At 35.5% G+C, this 27,116-nt stretch overlaps 1 protein-coding gene across 6 annotated transcripts in view; it reads right to left on the minus strand.

Annotated features, from left to right (window-relative positions):
• Positions 1–27,116, minus strand: part of BCAS3 (BCAS3 microtubule associated cell migration factor) — a 575,284-nt gene that overhangs the window by 444,252 nt on the left and 103,916 nt on the right. For all 6 annotated transcript variants that reach the window (XM_024757571.1, XM_024757569.1, XM_024757570.1 and 3 more), the window contains exons 8-9: positions 4,851–4,958; positions 2,777–2,853 (exon numbers count right to left, since the gene is read on the minus strand). In XM_024757571.1, the coding sequence (XP_024613339.1) occupies positions 2,777–2,853; positions 4,851–4,958 (185 nt within the window). The remainder of the gene's footprint in view (positions 1–2,776; positions 2,854–4,850; positions 4,959–27,116) is intronic.

Consider the following 27,116-nt stretch of genomic DNA (forward strand, 5'->3'; position numbering starts at 1 on the left):
TTGATCCTGCCAATTGACTCAAGGGCTTTAGGTACTTTCTGTAAGTTAACCCAAGTCAGGACATTCCAAAAACAAATTCTTCTATTGCAAAATCTCAGACTGCAAAATACTCTCCCAGAAAAGCTGCAAAATCATCAATGTGCAAAAACAAAACTCTCTTAAAAAATAAATTGTAATTATAGCCTACAGTGCATAGGGTTTTGTTTAAATCTTATTTGTAGGTCCTTATTTGAAACAAATATATTTCTATCACCCATTAGTTAAATAACAGACATGCTGGTTGAGACAAATTACACTCATACATAGATATAAACAATTAAAGATACAGGTTATATCTACATGATTTTATGCAAAATTTAATTAGATCATCTAAGCTTAAAAATTACTATTATAATACAAATATAATATTTACTATTATAATATAAATAATACATTGCCCATTTTCTCCAACCAGAGTATTGTGAAAAGCCTATTTTGATTCCAATGTATCAAAATTATTACAAAGCCTATGTCCTTTGACTCTAACTATGAAATACACAAATCTAATTATTTTAATTCTTTCTTTATAATAAAGTTTAATTTTTTCTTTTAAAATTCTATAGTGGGTATTAATCAATGAAAAATCTATAAGGTTTATTTATCCACTAAAAAAAAAAACTAGCATTATTATTTATGCTAGTTTTTTTTTAGTGGATAAAGAATAACAATAGTATTATTAACTCTCCATTAGTAACTTACTTACATATATTAACTTCTCTTTAGTAGCTGTGACAACTGACTTTATACCCTACCATTTATTACAGAGAAGAAAAGTGAAATCTATTGGCAAGTGTAATATTACTTTCAACATGCACAGCGCAGTAGAGCCCAGTGTTTAAATAAGGTTTAAATTTCAAAACATATATTGTCATTTAAATAAACTATCTTAACAAATAATGATTTGAGAGTTCTCCCCAGTTTAACACTCAGCTGAGGCAGCAAGAGCTATCTGTGAGTATAAAATTAAAATGGACCTGCAACAGAGATGTCTAACTTTGCAGAAGCCAACACACACACATCTTTGATTAACGATAAACAACAGAAGACTACTGATAAGATGTAAAGACAAATAGAAAAAACTGGCATCTAAATCTGGCTGAAATATTCATACTCTGTTCTAATTCACTCCTCTGTAGCTCACACACCTGGAAGAAATGGAAAGACTCATACATGATTCCTCTATTTCTCTACTTGTTTCAATTTTAATAGTGAGTGATATAATTATAAGGTAATATATTAATGCATAAGATCTGTAAGAATTAATATGCTAAAACAGGCCATGTAATTTTCAAAGCTTACTATATTATATATATACTACATTTTTGAATGAAGATGTTATTAACAAATGTATGCTCCCCCAAAACTTTTAATTTATAGATAAAACAATAAAAGATCCTTCCTGGTAATCTATATTTAATCATTATTAAAACATCAGTAAATTTCTGATCAGTATGAAATAACTGACTGATAAGTGGGTTAATGTACTCAGTCATTCAAGAAATAGTTAATGAGAGCCTACGTTGTGCCAGCCAATGTTCTAGGTGCTAGAGATACTAATGTAAATTTGTAAATGGTGTAAACTTGTGATAAAACAAAAATATATCAATGAACGTGATCTCCATTATTATCTCTGTAGATCTCTGAGAGAAAAGATTTCAAGATCAAGGAGGTGAGTTGTATTCTTCTTCATAGGCTACAAAATGATAAACTATATATTACAATGAATTATTCATGTGTTTATATAGTATAGTATATATTATATAATGTATGCAATAACATATAGACTGCAAGATATTAACAAGAACATGAGCTCTAACCAGAAAGGAATAATATCTCCTACTCAGAGCTTAATACATGGATTAACATCTGATGAGTAAGTGTGTAAATAGTTCTGATATTTCAGGAGATGCAACAGTATGATTGGGATTCCCTACACATAACAAAAATGAGCTCTGTTTCAACAGAACTATTTCTGCAGCATACACATAACAGATTCTCTGAAAAAACAGCTATAGCTTTGATGGTGAGTGTTAAGAGTTAAAATACGAAAGAGTGAAAACTATTGTTTTACTAGGCTGTAGTAAAAAAAAAAAAAAAATCTAACTCTAGACAAGGCCCCTGTTGGAATTTCCAGCTTGCTGGACTGCCTTGCAAATCTTGGACTTGCCAGCTCCCACAACTGCATGGGTCAATTTTTTAGAAAATAGATCAACTGATCAAACAATCACTCTCTCTGTATGACTGTGTCTGTGTCTGTGTCTGTGTGTGTGGATGTGTGTGTGTGTGTGTGTGTGTGTGTTTGGATCCAGAATCTAGGCTTATTTCTGCAAATCCAGGCAGAGTTGTGACAGGTGGGGGAAAGAAGGAGTGAAAGACTGACACATTTCCCTCATGAATAATAATCCAGTTATGTCCACAAGTATGTTATGTTAATTAAGTAATTTAACAATGTACCTACACAAATCTAAATTAATCAAAACGACTCAAGGAAAATATATAAGGAAAAGCTGAGGTATACAACAAGGCTTCCACAGTAATATGAAGAAAATGTACTGTGGGTTGAACACATATACCATAAAATTATATTACTAAATAAGACATCACAGAAACATAAAAATACAGTAACTGAGTAAGCATGAAATACTGATGTTATGATTCCAATTAGTCTGCTGATTCTATCAAGTAAGTAGTATAAACTCAATGCATATGATAGGAAATAAATCAAGTTGATACGTACTTGTGACAAAAAATTTTTTTGTGAAAGTACAGCTATCAAAGGCAGCAATTTTCTCCTGCAATACTACGACAAGGATCCTAAAATTAGAGGGAAAAAACCACAAAAGAAAATGTTAATGTGAAATTCTATAAACTGAACTATAAATAAGTTAAATCATCTAGATTTAAGTAAGTATGTACCAAAGGAATTTTTAAAAATCAAACGCTTCTTAAAGCATATAGGCTAGAAACATCTGCTTCTTAAATGTCAAAATACAGTCACAAAATCCTTAATATGATCAAGATAGACAAGATGAAAGGAAGAAAAGTCAGAGGAGAACTACACCTCAAAATAAAATTTCATTTTCATTCATTATAAATCAAATGAACCTACCTTCATTAAGAATGTATGAGATCAATAAACTGCTGGCTATTTACTAAAAGTGTTTTTCCAGTGCTGGCTCAAAGTCATGGAATTAAACATAAAATGGATTTATACAACCTGGCACTTAAAATGATTGCTGAATTTCCCAACACAAGAGCCAAAATGAGAGAGGGAGGGAGGGAGAAAGGGAGGAAGGGAGGGAGGGAGGGAGAAAGGAAGCTCAGATAACTATTATTCAATGTAAATGAGACATTTCTGATTATTGAAATATTAAAATTAATCAGAATCTGTATTTCTCCCAAAGTTCAAGATTTATAAATAATTAGGGAAAAGTTATAAATTTTCAAAATTAAAATGTATCTGAAATGAAGTTATTTTATAAACTACATTTTAGAGTATTGCTCCTTACAACTGTTGTTAAATATTTAACTACTAGATCCACCCATTTAAAAATGTTGATTTTTAAAATTTATTTAATTAATTAATTTATTTATTTTTGGCTGCATTGGGTCTTCGTTGCTACACATGGCTTTCTCTAGTTGCGGCGAGCCGGGTCTACTCTTCATTGCGGTGCTCGGGCTTCTCACTGCGGTGGCTTCTATTCTTGCAGAGCAAGGGCTCTAGGCACACGGGCTTAAGTAGTTGTGGCTCGTGGGCTCTAAAGCACAGGCTCAGTAGTTGTGGCGCACGGGCTTAGCTGCTCTGCGGCATGTGGATCTTCCTGGACCAGGGCTCAAACCCATGTCTGCTGCACTGGCAGGCGGATTCTTAACCACTGTGCCACCAGGGAAGCCCAAAAAAGTTAACTTTTAATAATTTAATATATCACTGGATAAGTACATTATCCCAGAAATAACATGAGTATACCTCCTATGTCATATATAATTTTGTTTGATGTTAAGTTTAAATATACATAATAACTAGATCTTCATTATGAATTACACACTATCACTGAACTTTTCTTTGTCCTATTTCATATTTTTGTACTGAATTCAAATATTTTTATCATTAATATCAAAGTCTTGGTCTTTTAGTTTGTATTTGTCAGGTAGTATGTGTTTACCCTTCCTTTTACATTCAAACTTTGAGTCACTTTTGAAATATCTCTTTAAAATCTAACCTGAGAGTCTTTTATTATAAAATTTATTTTTTGTTTTCCATGTTCCATGTGTTTGCTCTTTACTGAGATTAATAATTTGCAGCCATGACCTTGATAAGACATTTAGCATCATGGGGCTAGGAAAAATCTAGCTGGTCCCTCTTTTAGCTCCATTGTGAAGTGCAAAAAAATAAGGATATTTAAAAGCCTTTTTTACATTTCAGAAATAAGCTTTGTTTTGATGAATGCTAACAGGAAAATTACATTTCCCATCATAAACCAGTAAACGTATAGAAGTACATATATTAAACAAAAAGTTATATATAAAATGTTATGCTATACATATAAAAAGGTTCCTCAAAGCAATATTTAACCTTCATATGTTTGCTCAGGCACTTTTATTCTTTTCCATTTCATTATTTCACTAATGGGTCAAGACAAAAAGTTTGAAAACATTAAGAAATCTTAAGAGCTACTTATATTTGGCAGAATTCCGAAGACATATTTGTGACTTTTTTATTATCATTATATCAAAGTCAATGATAATGGAAATGCACTACGTGCACAGGAGGTATGTTATCTTGCACAAGAAACACCTGGAAAATTGCTTACCTTTTGTTGCAATGGAGATCATAGATAGGTGTTTTAAACTGAATGGACTTGACCATCTCCCCAGTACGAAGTGAATATAAATCCACACAACAGTAAGGTGGACTTGTGCTAAAAAAAAAATAAATACATACATACATACATAAATAAACAAATAAATAAAGACAAAAGCCATTATGTTTTAACAGGTGGGAGGGGCAATAAATTTTCTTACTAACATAATACAAGCAAATTGATTTGGACTTTAATCACCAAAATTAGCAATTGCATAATGATGAAATACTGAAAGCTTTCACCCTAAAATCAGGGATTAGAGAAGAACACTTGAAGAATATGGCCACTCTACTCAACACAGTATAGAAGGTATGTGCATAAGAAATTACTACAAGAAAGAAATAAAGCTGCAGTTATTTGTGAGAATTTGATTGTATAAGTATAAAACCTAGTAACACAAATTGCAATATATACACAGACAAACCCATAATAAAAGACAAACCATTAATATAAGGGTTAATATGTAGACTGATACAGTTCAACCCTAATCAAGAATCTATCAGAAACGAGACCTCTTTCTAAAATGTACATAAATACGCATTCTAAATGATAAGATTTAAATTATAAAGACATGTGTTCCTTCATACTAGAACAGATGAAGAGATCAATGTTTTCACCTTAAGAAAGTAGGAAAAGAGCAAGTTAAATCAAATGAAAGTGGAATGAGGGAATGAATAAAATACAACAAATCAATGAAACAAAACTTGAGTAAGCAAAAGAAAAAAGTAAACCCAATTCCTTGAAATAGATAATTTAAATATTCCAGTATCTATAAAAGAAACCAAACTCATAATTTAAAACTTCTTACAAAGAAGTCCTTAAAAATGGCTTCATTTGTAAATTCTACTAATCATTTAAACAAAAAAGTTTAGATATTCTACACAAACTCTTTTATAAGATAGGAGTCACCAACTTATTTTATGAGGCCAGTAACACATGATCCCAAAAATAAATACCTCACAAGAAACTACCGATATATTTATATGTCTCATGAATATACATAAAAAATCCTCAACAAAAACATTAACAAGTTGGGACTGCCCTGGTGGCGCAGTGGTTAAGAATCCACCTGCCGATGCAAGGGACACAGGTTTGAGCCCTGGACCAGGAAGATCCCACGTGCCACAGAGCAACTAAGCCCGTGCACCACAGCTACTGAGCCTGCGCTCTAGAGCCTGCAAGCCACAACTACTGAAGCCTGCGCACCTAGAGCCTGAGCTCCGCCACAAGAGAAGCCACCACAATGAGAAGCCCGTGCACCGCAAAGAATATAGCCCTCGCTCGCTGCAACTAGAGAAGAAAGCCCGCGCGCAGCAATGAAGACCCAACGCAGCCAAAGAAACTAAATAGGAAGCAGATCAGGGACCAGGGACCAGAAAAGGAGAGAAGCTACAGAGTACAAAGTGGCATGATGGGTGCCACTTTTAGGGCGATAGAAATGTTGCTGTGTCTTGATTGTGCTAGGGACTTAACACAAGTGCATACAATTGGTGAAAGTGGAGATGGGAGAGAATCTAGTAAAACTTGAACTTCAACCTCTAAAATTGACACAAGGCAAAAATTCTTTTCTTAATGTTCCCAACCAATTAATCCAGTCCTCTGCTGAGAAGCAATGAGTTAATAATGAACGAAATCTAACATTTTGCCAGACCAACTGGGAAGGAAAAAACAGCTTGTCACCTTCAATTAGCAGCTCATTATAGCCAGGGTACACTAGAAACTTGAATTCTGATCATTTCACTGGCATCCATACAATGTCACAACTGAGATTCTTCCTGCAGAGAGCCTTCAATAGAAGTAGACAAAACAAATGCTGTGAAGGCTCAGTTTAGAGTTGAATGAACAAGATTTGGTAGATCTAAAAATTCTATTTATACATGGAAAAAACCTCTTATTCAATGCCTAATAGAAAAAGATAATTCTTTTAAAATCAGAATTTTCAGAAAGTCACACATTCATAAAGGAGTCATGCTATCTGCCAATAACACAGTTGTGTACACGCCTGATATATCCTTTTGTTCTCTATTTTCTCTCTTTTTAAAAGCCTTGACTATTTCCCTGGGACACAGCAAGACAATCTTAATTTTCCTCATGGGTAGGCTGATGAGAAAGCTTTCTATAACATCAGCAGAATGCATGCCCCATAACAGAAAGGACGTGTGTTATTCTAAAATATAGAAACAAGCTTTTACTTTGTACTCTAGTATACACCAAGCAGTGTCAAAAGCTGTATACAGAAGTCTTCATTAGATTTCTAGAGCTCAAATGGATTAACATTTTTACAGGTTTGTGCCTGACATTTAAACCTAAAATTGTGACTTCACTTTAAGATAAAACCTAATTAATACTTTAAGGAAAAAAAGTTCACATAGAAATGTAGAGAATCTAATTTAGAATGTAACTGAATCTACTGCAAGCAAAACCAGAGTTGGAAAGAAAAGCAGAAATGACGTAATTTGTATTATTAAATCGTTGGTTAAAGGACTCTAAACTGTGCCCAGGCACCACTGCCTTTCCAACACATAAATATCAACAGGGGTAATATAAAGTTATTTAGTACTTTTAACGATAAATATATAATAGAAATGAATGTAAATTCTCCTTAACTGACCTTCCCTTTACCTATGTAACTTGTTTTATAGTGAGGAACCAGGACATATATTGAAAATTTTTGCACTGCAGCAATCTGTTACCTGCTGTATACATAACCTATACACATAAAGGAAGTTATAAAGCTTTTATTAGCAAAGGACTAGTCCTCCCAGAGCCAAAGGTATGGAATTTACAGTTCATTTCCGTGAAGAGAGTTGACTACAATTATTTAAAGAGTAAAAATTTTTAAAACTTCCATTACTGAAAGTGAAAAGGTTAAATTAAATATAAAACAAAATAGTTAAACTGGATTTCCTAAAAGCAAACCCTGAAACTATAGTACAGAAGATAAACCCAAGAAGAAAACACTAAATGTTTTCATCTGAGTATGTTGCCTATTTCATTATTTCTTACTTTCTCTGTAATCCTTCCCATCACATTTTTTAAAAAGTTTTAATATGCTTTATTTTTTAGAGCAGTTTTTGGTTCACAACAAAATTGAGAGGAAGGTACAAAGATTTTCCATATAGCCTCTGCCCCCATTCATGCATAGTCTACCCCATTATCAACGTCCCCTACCAAAGTGGAACATTTGCTACAACCTATAATGACACAATATAATCACCCAAACTCCATAGTTTTCATTATGGTTCACTCTTGGTGTTGTACATCGTATGGGTTTTGGACAAACTTATAACGACATATATCCAACATTACAGTAGCATACAGAATAGTCTCACTGCCCTAAAAATCCTTTGTTCTCTGCCTGTGCATCCCTCCTGGCGAACTCTGATCTTCTTACTGTCTTACTGTATTGCCTTTTCCAGAATGTTGTTTGGTTGGAATCATACAGTATGTATACTTTTCAGATTGGTTTCTTTCACTTAGTAATACACGGGTTTTTTGGGGGGTTTTTTTGTTTTTTCTTTGCGGTACGCGGGCCTCTCACTGTTGTGGCCTCTCCCATCGCGGAGCACAGGCTCCGGACGCGCAGGCTCAGAGGCCATGGCTCACGGGCACAGCCGCTCCGCGGCATGCGGGATCCTCCCAGACCGGGGCACGAACCCGTGTCCCCTGCACCGGCGGGTGGACTCCCAACCACTGCGCCACCAGGGAAGCCCAGTAATACACTTTTAAAGTTTCCCCCCTTTCTTTTCATGGCTTGATAGCTTTTAGTCCGGAATAGTATTCCATTATCTGGATGTACCACATTTTATTTATCCATTCACCTACTGAAGGACATCTTGGTTACTTCCAAATTCTGGCAATTATGGATAAAGCTGATATAAACACCTGTGTGCAGTTTTTTGGGCAGACATAACTCCTTCGGGTAAATACTATGCAGGACAATTGTTTGACTATGGTAAAAGTATGTTTAGTTTTGAACAAAACTGCCAAACTGTCTTCCAAAGTGGTTTTACCATTTTGCATTCCTACCAGAAATTAATGAGAGCTCCTGTTGCTCCACTTTACCAGCATTTGATATATTCAGTGAACTGAATTTTGGCCAGGTGTGTAGTAGTATGTCCTTGTTGTTTCCCTGATGACATATGATATGGAGCACCTTTTCATATGTTTACTTGACATCTGTATATTGTCTTTGAGGTGAGGTCTTTTGCCCAATTTTTAATCAGGTTGTTCATTTTCTTATTTTTGATTTTTAAGAGCTTTGTGTATTTTGGATAACAGTCCTTTATCAGATATGTGTTTTGCAAGTGTTTTCTCCCATCCCAGTCTGTGTTTTTGAAGAGTGGGAGTATGTAATTTTAATGAAGTCCAAGTTTTATTCAGAAAATTGAATCTGTATAGGACAAACCTCAGAAAAATTTCCAGAATGAAGAAGAAATAAGAGATGAAATGAAAGATAGCAGATTAAAAAACTGAATATAGAGATTCAATTTATAAAAATTCATAATCCTGAAGAAATTCTACCTCAAGACTGCAGTATCAGTCTCTACCTGACAGTTTCCAGCCTGCTAGCCTACTCTACTTCTTACCTGCCAGCCCAGTCACATAAGCCAATTCCTTGAAATGAAAATCACATGTGTGTTTCTGTATCTGCGTGTGTGTACACTGAGTGATATACCAGGGAATCTAGAATACAGCACACATGCCCAGAGCCAATGCCGGCTCAACAAAGAACTGTGAAAACATTAGTCTTGCATCTCTGGCTGAGCTTTTGACTGCACAAGCCAGAGGTAAAGGCTACAGCAGAGCTGTAGATGGTATCACTACACACTCAAAGGAGTGTCCCAAACATAGTCTTTACAAAAAGAGTTTGAAAAAGTCAATAAACAGTGTGTGGCTGCAGACCTCAACAAGCAAAACAGCAAACCCTGGGGAGGGGAGGACAATATGACGTTCAGAGTTGCCACATTATGATATTCAAAATGTCCACCAGGGCTTCCCTGGTGGCGCAGTGGTTGGGGGTCCACCTGCCGATGCAGGGGACACAGGTTCATGCCCCGGTCTGGGAAGATCCCATATGCCGTGGAGTGGCTGGGCCCGTGAGCCATGTCCGCTGAGCCTGCGCGTCCGGAGCCTGTGCTCCACAACAGGAGAAGCACAACAGTGAGAGACCCGCGTACTGCAAAAAAAAAAAAAAAAAAATGCCCCCCATTCAACAAAAAATCGCAAGGCACACAAAGAAACAGGAAGGTATAGCCCATACAAAGAACAAAAATAAACTGAGAGAAACTGACACTGAAGAACCTATACAAAGAATTTAAATCAACTTGTCTTATATATGCTCAAAAAGCTAAAAGAAATTATAGACAAAGAAATAAGGGAGAAAGATGAATTCACAAATTGAAAATATCAATAAAGATACTGGTTCCTTATGAAAAAGGAACCACATAGAAATAACAGAACAGAACAGTACAATAACTAAAATGAAAAAGGCACTAAAGGTTTCAAAAGCCTATCTGAATATCAGAATAGACCAAAGAAAGAATTCACAAACTTGAAAATAAGATGAGTGAAATTACATATCAGAGTAGCAGAATGAAAAAAATGAAAGAAAAAAAAATGAACACAGCTTAACAATATAAATCAACTAAACTCAACAAGCCTGTAGAAGACTCTACCCAATAATGGCAGAATACACATTCTTCTTCTACGTTAGCCACAAAACAAGTCTCACTAAATTTAAAAACAATGAAGACAATCTCTCTAACCAAGCTGGAATGACATTACAAATCAAAAGCAGAAGGAAAACCGTAAATTCATGAATATGTGATATTAAACATAGCATATCAAATAATCACCATGTCACAAATATGTGGAATTAAATAATAAACTCTTAACAGTCAACATCATATTAACAGAATGAAAGGGGGAAAAAAACAACATGATCATCTCAACCAATACAGAAAAAGCATCTGCCAAAATTCAACACCCTTTCATAATTAAAAAAAAAAAAAAAAAAAAAACCACAGCAACAACAAAAAAATACAGGAAACTAGGAACAGAAGGGAACTTCCAAATATGATAAAGGGCATTTGCAAAACACTATACTAAGTGACAAAAGACTGAATGTTTTTCCGCTAATATCTGAAACAAGACAAGGATGCCTACAGTCAACACTGTGTTGAAAGATCTAACCAAAGCAATTAGGCAAGAAAAAGAAACTGAAAACTTCTAAATTGGAAAAGAAATAAAACTATCTCTATTCACAGACAACATGATGCTATATACAGAAAATCCCAAAGAATTCATAAAATAGTACTAGAACTGATAAATTCAGGAAAATTTCAGGGTACAAGATCAACATACATAAACCAGCAATTATCAATCCAAAATAAAAAGTTAAGAAAGCAGTTCTAGTTACAATAGCAATGCAATCTCTATCAACATTCCAATGGCTTTTGCAGAAGTGAAAAGCCAACCTAAAAACAAATGAAGTTATAAGAGGTCCCAAATAAAAAAGAATTGGAGGACTCACATTACCTGATTTCAAAAATTACAACAAAGCTACATTAATCAAAATACTGTGTTACTGACATCAGACATATAAACCAATAGAATAAAATTCAGAGTCCAGATATAAACCCATACATCTATGATCAATTAATTTTTGAAAAAGGTACCAAGTATCTTCAACAAATGGTACTGGGAAAACTGAAGTCCACATGCAAAAAAGTTGGACTACTATCTTAAATCATATATAAAAATTAACTCAAAATGTATTAAAGACCTAAATATAAGAGCTAAAACTATACAAGACGAACATGTAGGGGTAAATCTTCATGATCTTGGATTTGACAATATTTTCAGATGTGACACCAAAAGCACAAGCAACAGAAGAAAAACAATTATATTACATCAATATTTAAAACTGTTATGTATCAAAGGACATTATTTTAAAAAGTTAAAAGACAATCAAAAAATAGAAAATATTTGTAAATCATATATCAGATAAGGGTCTAGTATCCAAAGTATATTGAGAACTCTTACTATTGAACATCTAGAAGATAACCCAATTACAAAATGAGCACAGGATGTGAATAGACATTTCTCCAAAGAAGATATACAGATGGCCAACAAGTATATGAAAAGATTATCAAAATCACGGATCAGTGGTGAAATGCAAATCAAAACCACAGTGAGATACTACTTCACACCCACTGGGTTTGTTATAACAAAACAATTGAAAAGGAGCATGCATTTGCAAGGATACAGAAAAAGTAAAACCCTGATCCATTACTGGTGGGAATGTAAAATGGTGCAGCTACTGTGAAAAACAGTCTGGCAGTTCCTCAAAAAGCTAAAGATAGAATTACCATATGATCCAGCAATTCCACTCCTAGATGTATACCAAGAAATGAAAGCATGGGGCTTCCCTGGTGGCACAGTGGTTGAGAGTCCGTCTGCCGATGCAGGGGACACGGGTTCGTGCCCCGGTCCAGGAAGATCCCACATGCCGCCAAGCGGTTAGGCCCGTGATCCGTGGCCGCTGAGCCTGCGCATCTGGAGCCTGTGCTCCGCAACGGGAGAGGCTACAATGGTGAGAGGCCCATGTACCGCCAAAAAAAAAGAAATGAAAGCATATGTCGACAGAAAAACATGTACATGAATATATCAGCATTATTCATAATAACCACAAAGTGGAAACAACCCTATGTCCTTTTTTTTTTTCATTTTTATTTATTTATTTTTTTTGCGGCACGCGGGCCCCTCACCGCTGCGGCCCCTCCCGCCGCGGAGCACAGGCTCCGGACACACAGGCCCAGCAGCCATGGCCCCCGGCCCCAGCCACTCCGCGGCACGCGGGACCCTCCCGGACCGGGGTACGAACCCGCATCCCCCGCATCGGCAGGTGGACCCCCAACCACTGCGCCACCAGGGAAGCCCCATATGTCCTTTTAAATGATGAATGCATAAACAAACTGTCGTATACACATACAATGTAATATTATTTTGCCTTAAAAAGAAATAAGTTCCAACGATATGACGTTCTGGAAAAGCAAATCTATAGAGACAGTAAAAAGATCTACTACTACTTCAATAACATTCAGTTGCCTTTTCACTTACTTATTTGAATATTAAATTTCAGCAGTGTATCCAGAGTCATGATTTACTGCTTACTCTTTCAATCTATCAAATTAATTTCTTTCCTTTAAGTACTATATAGACAATTATGTTAAACTAATACACTTTTAAATAAATTTTTACTGTTATAAACTATTCTGAAACAAATCTGAGTGGGCTTCCATTTCTCAGGTTCTTCTGTAACACACTAAAACTGTTGATAACCTTTTATTAAGCCAACATACTTTTATTAGGACAACAGAGAGTCTCCAAATAATAAAACTTTTAAAATGCTAAGCATTAAGTACTTTTAATCAAAAGTTATTTTAATTTTCATTATTTATACCAGTAATTTTTTCTTAATCGGGGTTACACAGTGAAAAGATTTGACCAAAAATACATAACCACATAATTTGGTTGAGTGACTGTCAGAACTCTCAATCCATGACTTCAGTTAGTTTTATATACAGATAATACTATATATGTTGTAAACATTGGGAAATATTCTGACAGTGTGTTTCAGATCCAACAATTACTATTTAAGGGAAAAGTCAGCAATACAGTGAGACCTAATCAAATGAACCACTAAATGGAGCAAGGAGCATGAAATGGTCAAAGAATAGAAATTAAATAAGATCTTTAGGTATGTGCAGTTAAGTATTCCTATTGAAGTACATCTTTCCATAGAAGATTCAATAATCCCTTTTCTAATATCAAACGCTAGGTTATTAGCATGTAGAAAATGAGGAATGACCTAGGTATCTTGGGCTTTTTGTGAAGACTTAGAATAATGGAAGAATGATGATGGTGACCTTACACTTTATCTTTGAAATTTAAACACTGACTGAAAATGTTTTATTAGATAGGTGCAAACTATCTTTTATGCCTGATAGAAAACAAGAATCACAAATAATATATATTAATCCCCTAAACTTATAACTTTCTATCACAGAGTCACAGAGTCTACTTTCAATTTTTATACTAATTTTTTTCTTAATATTCATATATTTTATTAGAATCATAGCCATTTCTTACCCTGGACAATGTTTTCAAAATAGTTTTTGGGGGGACTTTCCTGGTGGCACAGTGGTTAAGAATCCACCTGCCAATGCAGGGGACACAGGTTTGATCCCTGGTCCGGAAGATCCCATATGCCATGGAGCAACTAAGCCCGTGCGCCACAACTACTGACTGAGCCTGTGCTCTAAAGCCCGTGTGCCACAACTACTGAGCCTGTGCACCACAACTACTGAAGCCCACAAGCCTAGAGTCCGTGCTCCGCAACATGAGAAGCCACCGCAGTGAGAAGCCCGTGCACCACAGCGAAGAGTAGCCCCCGATCACCACAACTAGAAAGCCTGCACGCAGCAACGAAGACCCAACACAGCCATAAATAAATAAATAAATTGAAAAAAAAAGTTTTTTTGTAATGCAATACAATAAGCATCACGTTAAAGCAATGTGAGATATGGCTTTTATGACTTAAAAATTCTAAACATTAATAACATTTTCCTTTACAAAGACTTTTATTATTTTTATTCATGATATTTAACAGATTGAACCAAAATTAGGAAAAGCGGAACAAAGTATTTGAGAAAGTGACATTTTCCAAGAATATGCATGTATAAGTGAAACACAAAATAGCAAAGACATCTTAAATCTACCACAAATTGCAAGAAGCATGGAAACACTTATTTTTAAATGGGAAAAAGCTGCACAACCTTCAACATGTGTTACTGAAGCTAATCCTTTAAATATAAGAGGAAACTTTTTGATAGTATTACATTATTTGTATTCTTATCCAGCTGCTAAAGAACAAAAGCCAGTTGGTGGCGTTTTTTTATTAAGTAATTAAAAAGAAAAAACCAAGAAAATGGAAATTTAACCATATTAAAGACTAAATTTGTGATTAGCCCAGTTAATAATAACATTTTTCTTTTGCAAAGTTCAGAATGAACACTGGGTATTTAAACCTTCCAACACCACTACAAGTTGAGAGAGTGGTACTAACAATGCTTTTACATGGGGAGGTAACCAGGCAAGAAGAAGTAAAGACTCCACATGAAAACAGGAGGTAATGTAAAACTGAGGGTGGAATCAGGTGTTCTTCAACAGGGTCATATACTACATAAGAAGCAAAGAGGTAATACACTGTATTCTTTTTATGTAAGATTCTATTATTTGCAATTAAATATGAAGATGAGTTAGAAATATTCTACCTTCATGGAGATTTCAAAAACGATTAGTGTTTTTTTTTAGGATAGAGAATAAAGTTATAATACAAGTATGTTTAATATACCACAGTGAAGGGCTTCCCTAGTGGCGCAGTGGTTCAGAGTCTGCCTGCCGATGCAGGGGACACGGGTTTGTGCCCCGGTCCGGGAAGATCCCACATGCCGCGGAGCGGCTAGACCCGTGAGCCATGGCCGCTGAGCCTGCGTGTCCGGAGCCTGTGCTCCACAGTGGGAGAGGCCACAACAGTGAGAGGCCCGTGTACAGCAAAAAAAAAAAAAAAAAAAAAACCACAGAGATAAACAAATGGAATGGAAATTCAAATTATGGAAGAGATGTTACAGGGAACAAAAAAAGTCTGCAGGTTAGTTCATATATCCATATATAAACAATATAAACATTACACAGTTTATACATTTATGATACTGTTTTTCATTTCCTAAATAATCTTTGTCCACTAAAAACTATTCCTAAATACAATACTTAAAATTTTAAGGGGCTTCCCTGGTGGCACGGTGGTTAAGAATCTGCCTGCCAATGCAGGGGACACGGGTTCGAGCCCTGATCCGGGAAGATCCCACATGCCACGGAACAACTAAGCCCGTGCACCACAACTACTGAGCCTGCACTCTAGAGCCTGCCAGCCACAACTACTGAAGCCCGCACACCTAAAGCCTATGCTCCCAACAAGAGAAGCCACCACAATGAGAAGCCTGCCCACCACTACAAAGAGTAGCCCCCGCTCACCGCAACCAGAGAAAAGCCCACGGTGCAGCAACGAAGACCCAACGCAGCCAAAAATAAAATAAAATAAAATAAATAAACTTATTTAAAAAAAGTTAAGAAAAATTTTCAAAAATTTTAGGGTATGGTAGAGATCAGCAAACTATGTCCCAAATCCAACACCAACTGCCAGTTTCACTGGAATATAGCCACACCCACTTATTTATTTTCTATGGTTGAGTTGAGTAGTTGCCACAGAGACCACATAGTCCGCTGAGCATTTCATACATGGCAAAAACAAAACAAAACAAAACACCTTTGGGGCTTCCCTGGTGGCGCAGTGGTTGAGAGTCCACCTGCCGATGCAGGGGACACGGGTTCGTGCCCCGGTCCGGGAAGATCCCATGTGCCGCGAAGCGGCTGGGCCCGTGAGCCATGGCCGCTGAGCCTGCGCGTCCGGAGCCTGTGCTCCGCAACGGGAGAGGCCACAACAGTGAGAGGCCCGCGTACCGGAAAAAAGACACCTTTACGTGTTGAGGAAAGTACAAAAGTAATTCAACGGATTAAGGCTAATATCTTGAAAAACTGATGAAGTAGCAAAGAATAGGGAAAAACCATGACCTAAACCTGATACATTATACGAAAAATAACACAAAGGGGATCATAAATTTAAATATAAATGTACGGACGTCCCTGCTGGTTCAGTGGTTAAGAATCCGCCTTCCAACGCAGGGGACATGGGTACGATCCCTGGTCGGGGAACTAAGATCCCACATGCCGTGGGGCAACTAAGCCCACGCGTCACAACTAGGGAGCCCACATGCCGCAACTACTGAGCCGACGTGCCACAACTAGAGAGAAGCCTGCATGCTGCAACGAAGAGTCCACGTGCCACAACTAAGACCCGACAGCCAAATTAATTAATTTAAAAGGGGCCGGGGGGAGACACCTTTACTGACCCCTGAAATATAGTTCTCCATTTCTAGTGTAACTGGGTTGCTTTACACTGTCTTTCTCAGGGGTCTTTTAGGTATGTGCTTCAGTTGAGGGGGATATGAAGTGAGCCTGAGTTCCTGAAATATAGGAACTCTACAATAATATATCTTGGGATTAAACATTCTGATGTTTGACATTTCCTCCACTGCATTACTTTGCTTCTCTTATTTGGGAAATATGCAAATGTTCTAATTTTTTTCCCATTTTGCTCAAGCTCTCATTTTATTCAGTTTTCTGTCTAGTCTTCCTTCTCCACCTTCTAACTTCTTTGTCAGTTCTACGATGAATTTGTGGAGCTATGTCCTTCTGGTTCTTCCCATAGGTCATGTCTCTCATATTATCTCACCCTGTCTTCCCTAAGTTCTTGTATGTCTGTTTTGTACTCTTTCTTTATAGAAATAATTGTGAAATATCTATTTACAATTATGAACTACTCCATGGCAATATTATTCTACTGATTGGTCTTTACTTACCAATAACTTTTCACTAAGTTATTTTCCATTTGTCCATTTCATGTAAGCTTTCAAAGATAAAGGTGATCCTGATATTGCTTACTATCTTTAATGACCATAAGATCTGTAGTAATGCCCACTCTTAATATTGGTGATTTGTGTGGTTTTCAACCAGTCCTACTAATGATGTTTTCAAAGAACTAGTTTTTGACGTAACTGATTTTCTCCATTGTTTGTCCATTTCCTTTCATTAATTTCCATGTATTATTTTCTTCCTTTTACTTATTTTAGGTAAACTTGCTCCTCTTTTTTAGATGCTTAAGGTAAAAGGTTTTAGACCTTCCTTCTTCCAAACATGAGCATTTAGCGCTATAAACATCCCCTGTCTCTGCTTTAGTTACATTCCATTTTTCATATGCTGTGTTTTTTCAGTCTTTCAATTCAAAATCTGCTCTATTTTCTCTTGATCTCTGCTTTACCCATTGTTTAATTTCCAAACACTGTACAGGTTTTACAGAGAGATGTTTATTACTGAATTCTAACTTAACTGCACTGTGGTTATAAAACATACTCTGTTTTTGAGACTTGCTTTATCACCCAGCATATGGTCAGTCTTGGTCAATGCTGTATGTACAGTATGTGGATATAGTATTCTATAAATATCAGGTGAGTCAAAATGATGTTGTAGTTGATATCTTCTATATCCTGACTGATTTCCTATCTCCTAGTTGCATCATTTACTAAAAGAGGATTCCTCATCTCTAACTTTAATTGTTGATTTCTCTATTTTCCTTTCAGCTGTAATAGTGCTTCATGTATTTTTAAAATTCATATTTTTCAACATATTCGAATAGTCATTTTTTAAAAGATTGAACATATTCAAGGAAGAACAAATGTCTGCCAGTCATCTCCCCTAAAGAAATAAATATTAAATAATAAAATACTCATTACACATGAGTAGGTATTTTTATAATATATAAGTATGGTTATCTAAGGCAATTCCAAATAAATTGGATTAAAGTTCCAGTGAAGTAGGAGGTATGGTACTCTGCTGGAAATAAAAGAGCTTTAAACAAAGTTATGAATGTTTGGAACAGCTAATCTGTCATCTTCTACTCCATCTGTTTATTAAATATATACGCCTTCTAACACGAGTTTACCATCCAAATCTAAATAGTTCAACTATTCTGACTTCTGCTAAGAAAAGTAAAATTTTCAGTAGATAAAAGGTCAAAGTGCAATCATTCAAGAATAGAGCAAAATCCTCTGAACCTCCAAGAGATGAGATGATCAAGCCTCATTTCCCAATAACACAAAGGACAAGTTTGTCAACCTGCCAAATATCTCTTCAAAATTCAAAATCTAAGGATCTACCTCCCCCAAAAAGAAATATCAATAAGAATTAGAACATTTTAAAACCTCTCAACTGGTTTTAACTAGACTAATGAGGTACAAGTGAAATATATTCTAATTACCATTCTACATAACATGATCTAACACGAAGTAGCATATAACTATGCTGAGGTTACAAAAACCTAAAACCTTAACATATAGGCAACATTTTATTTCAAACTCCAAAAATAATACAACACAATTCATAATTATATACATGTGAGATATTTATAATGAACCATATTAATAAATTCCAACTAGTCCAAGGACAATGACAATAACATTAAAAAACATATAATGAGTTTATTCTAACGAATAAGGAAAAGAACTGCCCACTAATCCTGCCAGGATATTTCCTGTGATTTTTAAAAATCATTTGGAGATATTAAAACATTCTTAATGAAGGAATGCAAACAAAGGTACTAAACAAATCTAGTACTGTCATCTACACATTTCACAAACTTACACGCCCTTTCAATCAAAAGAACTAGAAGCTTCCAGATGGCAGAGACTACACTGTGTTTACTGTTGTAATACATTGAACATAACATTATTTGTTAAAAGAATCTATTAAAAATTGAGAAAAGAATTGATGTTAACTACTTGTTATCAATTAACAACTCTCTACGATATGATAATGGTGTATACATGTTTGTCTAAAACCACAGAATGTATGTTTGTCCAAATATATATACATATATAAATAAATACATGTTTGTCCAAAACCATAGAATGTATAAGACTGAATGAACTGAAGAGAGAGATACTTTGCAAAATCCCATTTATGAAGTAAAGATATGAAAATGTTTGACATTCTACCTTTTGAATCTCACTTATCTAATAGTAAGTCCCACGACTGTGGCTGCTCTATAATTTTGATTATTGTGCATTTGATAAATACCAGCCATTGTTATAAAGACACTATATGTATTATTTCATTTAACCCTTATGTGATCTATTTACAGAGGAAAGCTTTTCATTAAGCATTTTCAGCAATGGAATATCATAGGAAAATGTTTCTATCAACAGCAAGGACTTCAAATATTGAATATTTAATATTTTAAATTGCTGATATTCATTTACTAATTGATTAGGAAAATGATTTATAGACATAGAAGACAAAGACAGAAAACACAGAAAACGAAGATTGAAAGCTGTAAACTCGCCTTCACTAGCATCATGTTTCCAAACAATCAAAAAGAAAACAAATAAATCTGCCTCTGCTATTCACAAAGTAAATATTATAATTAGCCATAATTATAGTACAACTGTTATACTGTATTCTTTGAAATTAATACTTCAGGATACTAAAATGTTACTTTGGGATTGGGGGAGGGAAAGATTGGGAGTTTAGGATTAGCAGATGGAAACTGTTATATTTGGATGGATAAACAAGGTCCTGGTATACAGCACAGGGAACTAGATTCAATATCCTGTGATAAATCATGATAAAAAGAAATATGTATAACTGAATAACTTTGCTGTACAGCAGAAATTAACACAACATTGTAAATCACTACACTTCAATAAAATTTTTAAAAAATAAATAAAATCTTACTTTGTAATTCCCAATGTAAAAGAAGATCAGTTTTTCTTAATAGCAGAAAATTAATAAATTGTTCATTATTTTATAATTTTTGAAGATATATGAATTTAGGGAGTCTAAATTCTACTACAACCTGTTGTTTCCTTTTTGTGGATAACATTCTCCTCTTGGGAAACCACTGGCAGAGGGATACCGAAAAACAGAGGCAAAAAAGTTAGGTTAAAAATTAAAATTTTACTTAATGGTTAAGAAATGGATCATAAATACAGTTTCCTAAAAATAAAAAGTTAATTTTGAGTCATGATATTATAAAGAAACTTTGAAAACTAAAATAATATAGTAAGAAAATTTTGTGTATTCTTTAAGGCAGAAGCAATAACACTCCAAACAAAAACAAAGCAAAATCTTGCTTGAATTTGTTTCCCTAGAAAGCAAGCTAATTTGTGAAATGCTTATCTGTCATGATAAACAAAGTATATACAGAATCATTTGCATATTAACAGATAAATATAACCATAGTTTAACTGAAAAACATGGGACACTGGAAATGAGAGCACTAAGTCTGGTTCAATTCACGAAAAAAATGTTAATTATACCAACTTCTGCCAAGCAAGCATAGACTCAAATATGCTCTACTGCGCAAAAGCGTACCTGGTTTTATTATTCCAGTGTTACCCTAAAACTTTACCAATGTGCATGAAGTTTGCGTATGAAATCAATACAAACCAACATATTAAACATGTCAAAGAAGCCAACAGATCATTACAGCATTTGAGACACACTGAGAAATTTCAACAAGCTAAAGCTAATAGATTATATGCAATCTATTTCTCAAAATCAAGGAATACCAAAACTTACCAAAAGATATTTTAGAAAAGGATATGTGTAAAAACGTATTACTTCTGATATTTCCCTTCTTCATACTTAAAATGACAACAGAAAATCTGAGCCCTTGCATTTATATATTTTTTAGAAGGTGCCTATATTGTTCTAAATCAATTCTTCTAATCTGACTTACTAAAGCACAAGAAAATCATTATTTGTACACTGTAGAGTATGTCTGTTTGAAACTTGTGAGGAATATTTACATTCCATAATACCTGATACAGCCACGTGATTGTCCTTTCTTTTTCCTGTGGTATCAGGTTTAGAAAAAAAAGCAGATGACCCTTTAAATACTTATAATAATATGCAAGGTTATTTTATAGTGAAGTATAAACTGAACTGCAACAACTCCAAATGCCATATAGATATGGTTAAAACTTAAAAGTCATTTTCCAGTTTGAACAGTATCATTACTATGAAAGATTACTTTTCTTAGTAGTTAAAACAAAAACGTTTTTCTAATTTGACTGCTCTTATAAAGGTAGGTGGAATGGGGCAGGGGGTGGGGGGATGAGAGGAATCAAACAACAAACAAAAGTTGTGAAATACACATATTACATCCAAAGTGGCTAATTATAATTTTGAAACAATATGTTAGAAGTTTTTATAAAAATATATAGGGGAAGAAAGTGAAAATAAGTTATTTGTAACATAATTTTGAAACGTTGGTAATTCAAAGAAATAATCCTCATTCACAATTCACAAATAAAACTACTATATGAATGGTCACAGAGGCAGATATACAAAATGCAAAATACTAAAGTTATACTGGAGCAATTTGTAACCACAGCTTAACCACAGCAAGATGTGAATTTTTGATCCAACCCTGTAAGAAATTTTGTATTTCATTATAAGGAATAAAAATTCTCTTTCTTGCCCAGGATCAAGAAAACTAACAACATACTAATTAAAGCTATCTATTCAATACCTAAATAGAAGACTTCCTAAATAAATGTCTTCCCAAGTGAAACCATGAGTATATTTGCCTTACAAAACAATAGTGCATAATTGTGTTTTTCAAGAATTATATAAAAGGTTTTAAGAAGATTAGTAAAGGGCTGGAACTGGAGATACAAGTTAGTACAGACGTTCATATGACATAAGGGCAGACTAATTGAAATTCAGATTGTTTTAGAATACATAAAATGCAAGGTCAAAGTATTTATCCTATATATAGTATAGAAACACTAACTTTAAAAGAAAAGGATGAAAAGCAGGTGGTGACAGATGAACGGAAAGAAGTTTCAGAGAAATTAAAGGGAAATGTCTCTAAGGTTCTGGTCCCTGTGGGATGGACAGTTAAAAATGGAAACTGGAAATTCCCATTTCAACTTCCAGGATTAAGCAGTTTAATAGTTATCAGTCTGATTCTCCTAAAGTGGTTAGGCTTTATTTTGAAAAGCATACTTTAAGATCTAAAATCTCCTCAGAAATGGGCAGAATGTTTCTTCTCCTTCACCAAAAATAACTTCTTTACATTTTGAACCTAGATTTTTAAATAAAGGAGAGACTTAAAAAAAAAAAAAGCATATCTCAGGCAAGGCTCAGTTCACTGGATCTATGTCACATTGATTTATAACAGTTATTTCTTAGGGGGAAAAAAGCACACACAGATGCAAACAATTACTCTATTTTTGTAGGCAACAAGTGAGGTGGGTGGTAACTGAGAAATTTTTTTAAAATCCTGTCACAACATTCTGCTTTTTCTTAAGAAACCCTCCTCACACAACAAACGTTTGCCACATCAGAGAATTTCCAGGGCCCGAAGCACCACTTTGATTCCAGACCGCTGCAGGCATTAGCAGGAGGTAATTAGGGTAAAAAGTTCAGCCACAGTTCCATGTCTAGAGTCCTGCCAGAAATAAATTTCCTCTCTGTTCACTGGTTTCTACTGTACCCTCCCTAAGAATCATATTGAAAACACATTTATCTTTGTGGAGTTTGTTCCTCTTCTAATTAACGTTATGGCGTTTACAGTGTTTAATAATTTAAAACGTCCCCCATCGCAGCAGTTTTGTCTTTAACAGTGGAGGGGTGCATTATCATTTTTCCTATACTGCTGCTTCATTTGACAAGTGACTCACAGAAGTATGCAGTGCAGCTGTTCTCATCAAGCTCTCTGGTCATCATAAACTTTACTTTTATTTCCTTGTTTAAAAAAGGTGCATGGACAAAACTGACAAACAGATGCATTCAGTATGTGCTCGCTGACATTTTTTAGGGAAATGAAGACTAACAAGTAAACAGAGTTAGAATAAAATAGGAAATGTTACTTTAACGCATACAAATTTATTATATTTCATTATTTCCACAGAGCTAAATACAAACTGTATATTTAAATAAGTGATAAAACCTAAATATACCACATGTTTAAGCACTTAAAAGTTTTTTTAAAAAACTCCAAAGGGACACTCAAAATAGTCTCTTGTTCATTCCTCTCCACAAGCACATTTACCCACCCCACATCAGGAGGCTCTAATTAATATGCCAGTTATTGTATAATAACTGTTTTAACCTTCCTTGGATATTGTGTTTGAAAAACAAGATGTTAGTAAAATTACTTGAATGCCAAGAAAAAAGACTCGTTATACCAAAAGTAACTGACAAAGAGCAAGATCAGTTAACATTAAGATATAACACACTCAAAAGACTAAAAAACAAAAACAAAAACAAAATCTTGCTTCTAGGATATTACATTGGTTGTGACAACCACCTTGAGGCCAGGAAATTTAGTTTTAAAATAACAATCTGTTTCTAAACATAAAACAATAATTCAAGTCATTTGTAATTTTTTTGAAGTTTTTCAGCACAGTATAAGTCCAAAGGAGTTTTTGTGTATTGTGCCTCTGTATCCTAAGGTATATTCATCTTTACAAACTGAAATAAACAAGAAAATTGTGGCCCTCTGTAACATCCTGCACAGAATAAAAAACCAGGATCTTATCGCCTTAAAAAAAACAACCAATCTCCTCTACCACTGCACTTTCCCACCAAGTAATTATTCAGGACTTCCTATTTGTCCTTTTTCCCCCCTCATGATCTGGATGGCTTCAAGAATTTCTGCCATCTTTGAGGGGAATTTTCCAATTAGACTTATAGAGCAATATCATGTTTTGTACCATTATAGTTGGATTTACATTTCTCGAACATTAAAAAAAAAAGAAGCTATTTAAAGGTATTCTAGGGCTTCCCTGGTGGCGCAGTGGTTGAGAGTCCGCCTGCCGATGCAGCAGACACGGGTTCGTGCCCCGGTCCGGGAAGATCCCACATGCCGAGGAGCGGCTGGGCCCGTGAGCCATGGCCGCTGAGCCTGCGCGTCTGGAGCCTGTGCTCCGCGATGGGAGAGGCCACAACAGTGAGAGGCCCGCGTACCGCAAAAAAAAAAAAAAAAAAAAAAAGGAATTCTTTCATTGGAATTAAACTAGGAAGAGAGACTGGGATTGACATATATACACTAATATGTATAAAATGGATAACTAATAAGAACCTGCTGTATAGAAAAATAAATAAAATAAAATTCAAGAAAAACTAGGAAAAGAAATTAAGAAATGAAATAATATTTAAATGACTACAAAAGGAGAAAAAGCAAACCTAAGATTTCAAATCCTAATTTTTTAAGGCAGCCTTTATAGAACCCATGGTATCATCAACAAAGGAAATGATACACAGTTACTATATTGTTCCAATTATATGATAATTCCATATACTGACATTAAAGGTTCACAAAATAGTAAAATCCTGGTTTTCATTACATGTACATAACAGAATATCATATATAAGTCATACACCACCAAATCAAGCAATTTTCTACATAATATTGAAGCCAAAAGAATACAAATGTTTTTCTTTACAGTGAGTACATATTATGTTTTGTTTAGGGAATACCTGTCTACCTTAAAGTCATGAGGGGGACCTCCCTGGTGGTCCAGTGGTTAAGAATCTGCCTTCCAATGCAGGGAATGCGGGTTTGATCCCTGGCCAGAGAAGTAAGATCCCACATGTCACGGGGCAATTAAGCCCGCAAGCTGCAACTACTGAGCCCGCACGCCACAACTAGAAAGAAGCCTGCATGCCACAATGAAAGATCCCTGGCTCCACAACTAAGACCCGATGCAGCCAAATAAATAAATTTTTTAAAGCCATGACATATTTTCTTCATCTTCAAAGTATTTTGTTTTTTCTCTCACCTTTAGGTCTACATCTTAAGTTGATTTTTGCATGATATGTAACAGGAAACAAGTTTCTTCATTTTCCATATGAATACCCAAATGACCCAGAACCATACATGAATTGCCTTTGTACTGCAGTGCCATTTTTATCATAAAAATATGTGAATCTGTTTCTGGACGCCCTACGTATTCCACTAATCTAATGGTCTCTCCTTATGCCAATGCAACTTTGACTATTGCTTTATAAATACCAAGTAGTATAACCCTACCAACTTTGTTCTTCAAAAGTGTCTTGGCTATTCTTGGGCCTCTGTATTGATAACCATATACATTTTGGAGTCAGCTTCATGACCTTGAGGTAAACAGGATATAAAAAGCACTAATCAGGGACTTCCCTGGTGGTACAGTGGCTAAGAATCTGCCTGCCAATGCAAGGGACACGGGTACGATCCCTGGTCCAGGAAGATCCCACATGCCATGGGATCTTCAACGAAGCCTGAGCACCACAACTACTGACTCTGTGCTCTAGAGCCCGTGTGCCACAACTACTGAGCCCACATGGCACAACTACTGAAGCCCATGCACCTAGAGCCCATGCTCTGCAACAAGAGAAGCCATCACAATGAGAAGCCCGTGCATCACAATGAAGAGTAGCCCCCGCTCGCCGCAACTAGAGAAAGCCCGCATGCAGCAACGGAGACCCAACACAGCCATAAATAAAAATAAATAAATATTTTTAAAAAAAACAAGCACTAATCATAAAAGCAGTGATAGGGGGCTCATATTAAAACTACTCCAACAAATGAATAAGAAAAGGACATTTAAAACAAAAGAAAGGGCTTCCCTGGTGGCGCAGTGGTTGAGAGTCCGCCTGCCAATGCAGGGGACATGGGTCCGCGCTCCGGTCCGGGAAGATCTCACATGCCACGGAGCGGCTGGGCCCGTGAGCCATGGCTGCTGAGCCTGCGCATCCGGAGCCTGTGCTCCACAACGGGAGAGGCCACAACAGTGAGAGGCCCACGTACCGCAAAATAAATAAATAAAACAAAAGAAAAAAGGGCTTAAGACTTGGTCATGCACTTCAGAGGATGTTGAAATAGATTAAAATATATATAAAAGTATTTAAATTCATTAGCTGTCAGTAAAATGAAAACAAAAACCACATGAGATACCAATGCATATTCACCAGAATGGCTAAAATGAAGACTATCAATGCCAAATTTTCACACAAAGTACTGCAACTGGAAGCCTTATGAACTGCCGGTAGGAAGGCAACTGGTAGAACCACTTTAGAAAACTGCTTGGTAATATCAAGCAAAGCATAACTTATGGCCTTGCAATTCCACTACTAGGTACATATACCAAACAGAAATGCACACCAAAAAATGTACTCCCATGTATACAAATGCTCATATCAGCACTGTTCACTATAGTCCAAAACAGCCAATTATCCAAATGTCCACCAACACCACATAGCATTGCCTTGTCCAACATTCTCTAACCACCTTCCCTAGTATTTTTTACACATCACTTGTTAACATACTATATATTTTACATATTTGTTTCTCTCTCCCTGCTAGAAAGTCAGCTCAATCAATGCATAGATTCTTTGTCTCCTTAGATCCGAGTGTCTCAACCTTGGCCCTATGGGCATTTTAGGCTGGAAAATTCTTTGTTGTCAGGAGCTGATCTGCACATT

The sequence above is a fragment of the Neophocaena asiaeorientalis genome, unplaced genomic scaffold (genome assembly GCF_003031525.2).
Source record: "Neophocaena asiaeorientalis asiaeorientalis breed wild unplaced genomic scaffold, Neophocaena_asiaeorientalis_V1.1 scaffold327, whole genome shotgun sequence".
NCBI classification, from domain to species: domain Eukaryota; kingdom Metazoa; phylum Chordata; class Mammalia; order Artiodactyla; family Phocoenidae; genus Neophocaena; species Neophocaena asiaeorientalis.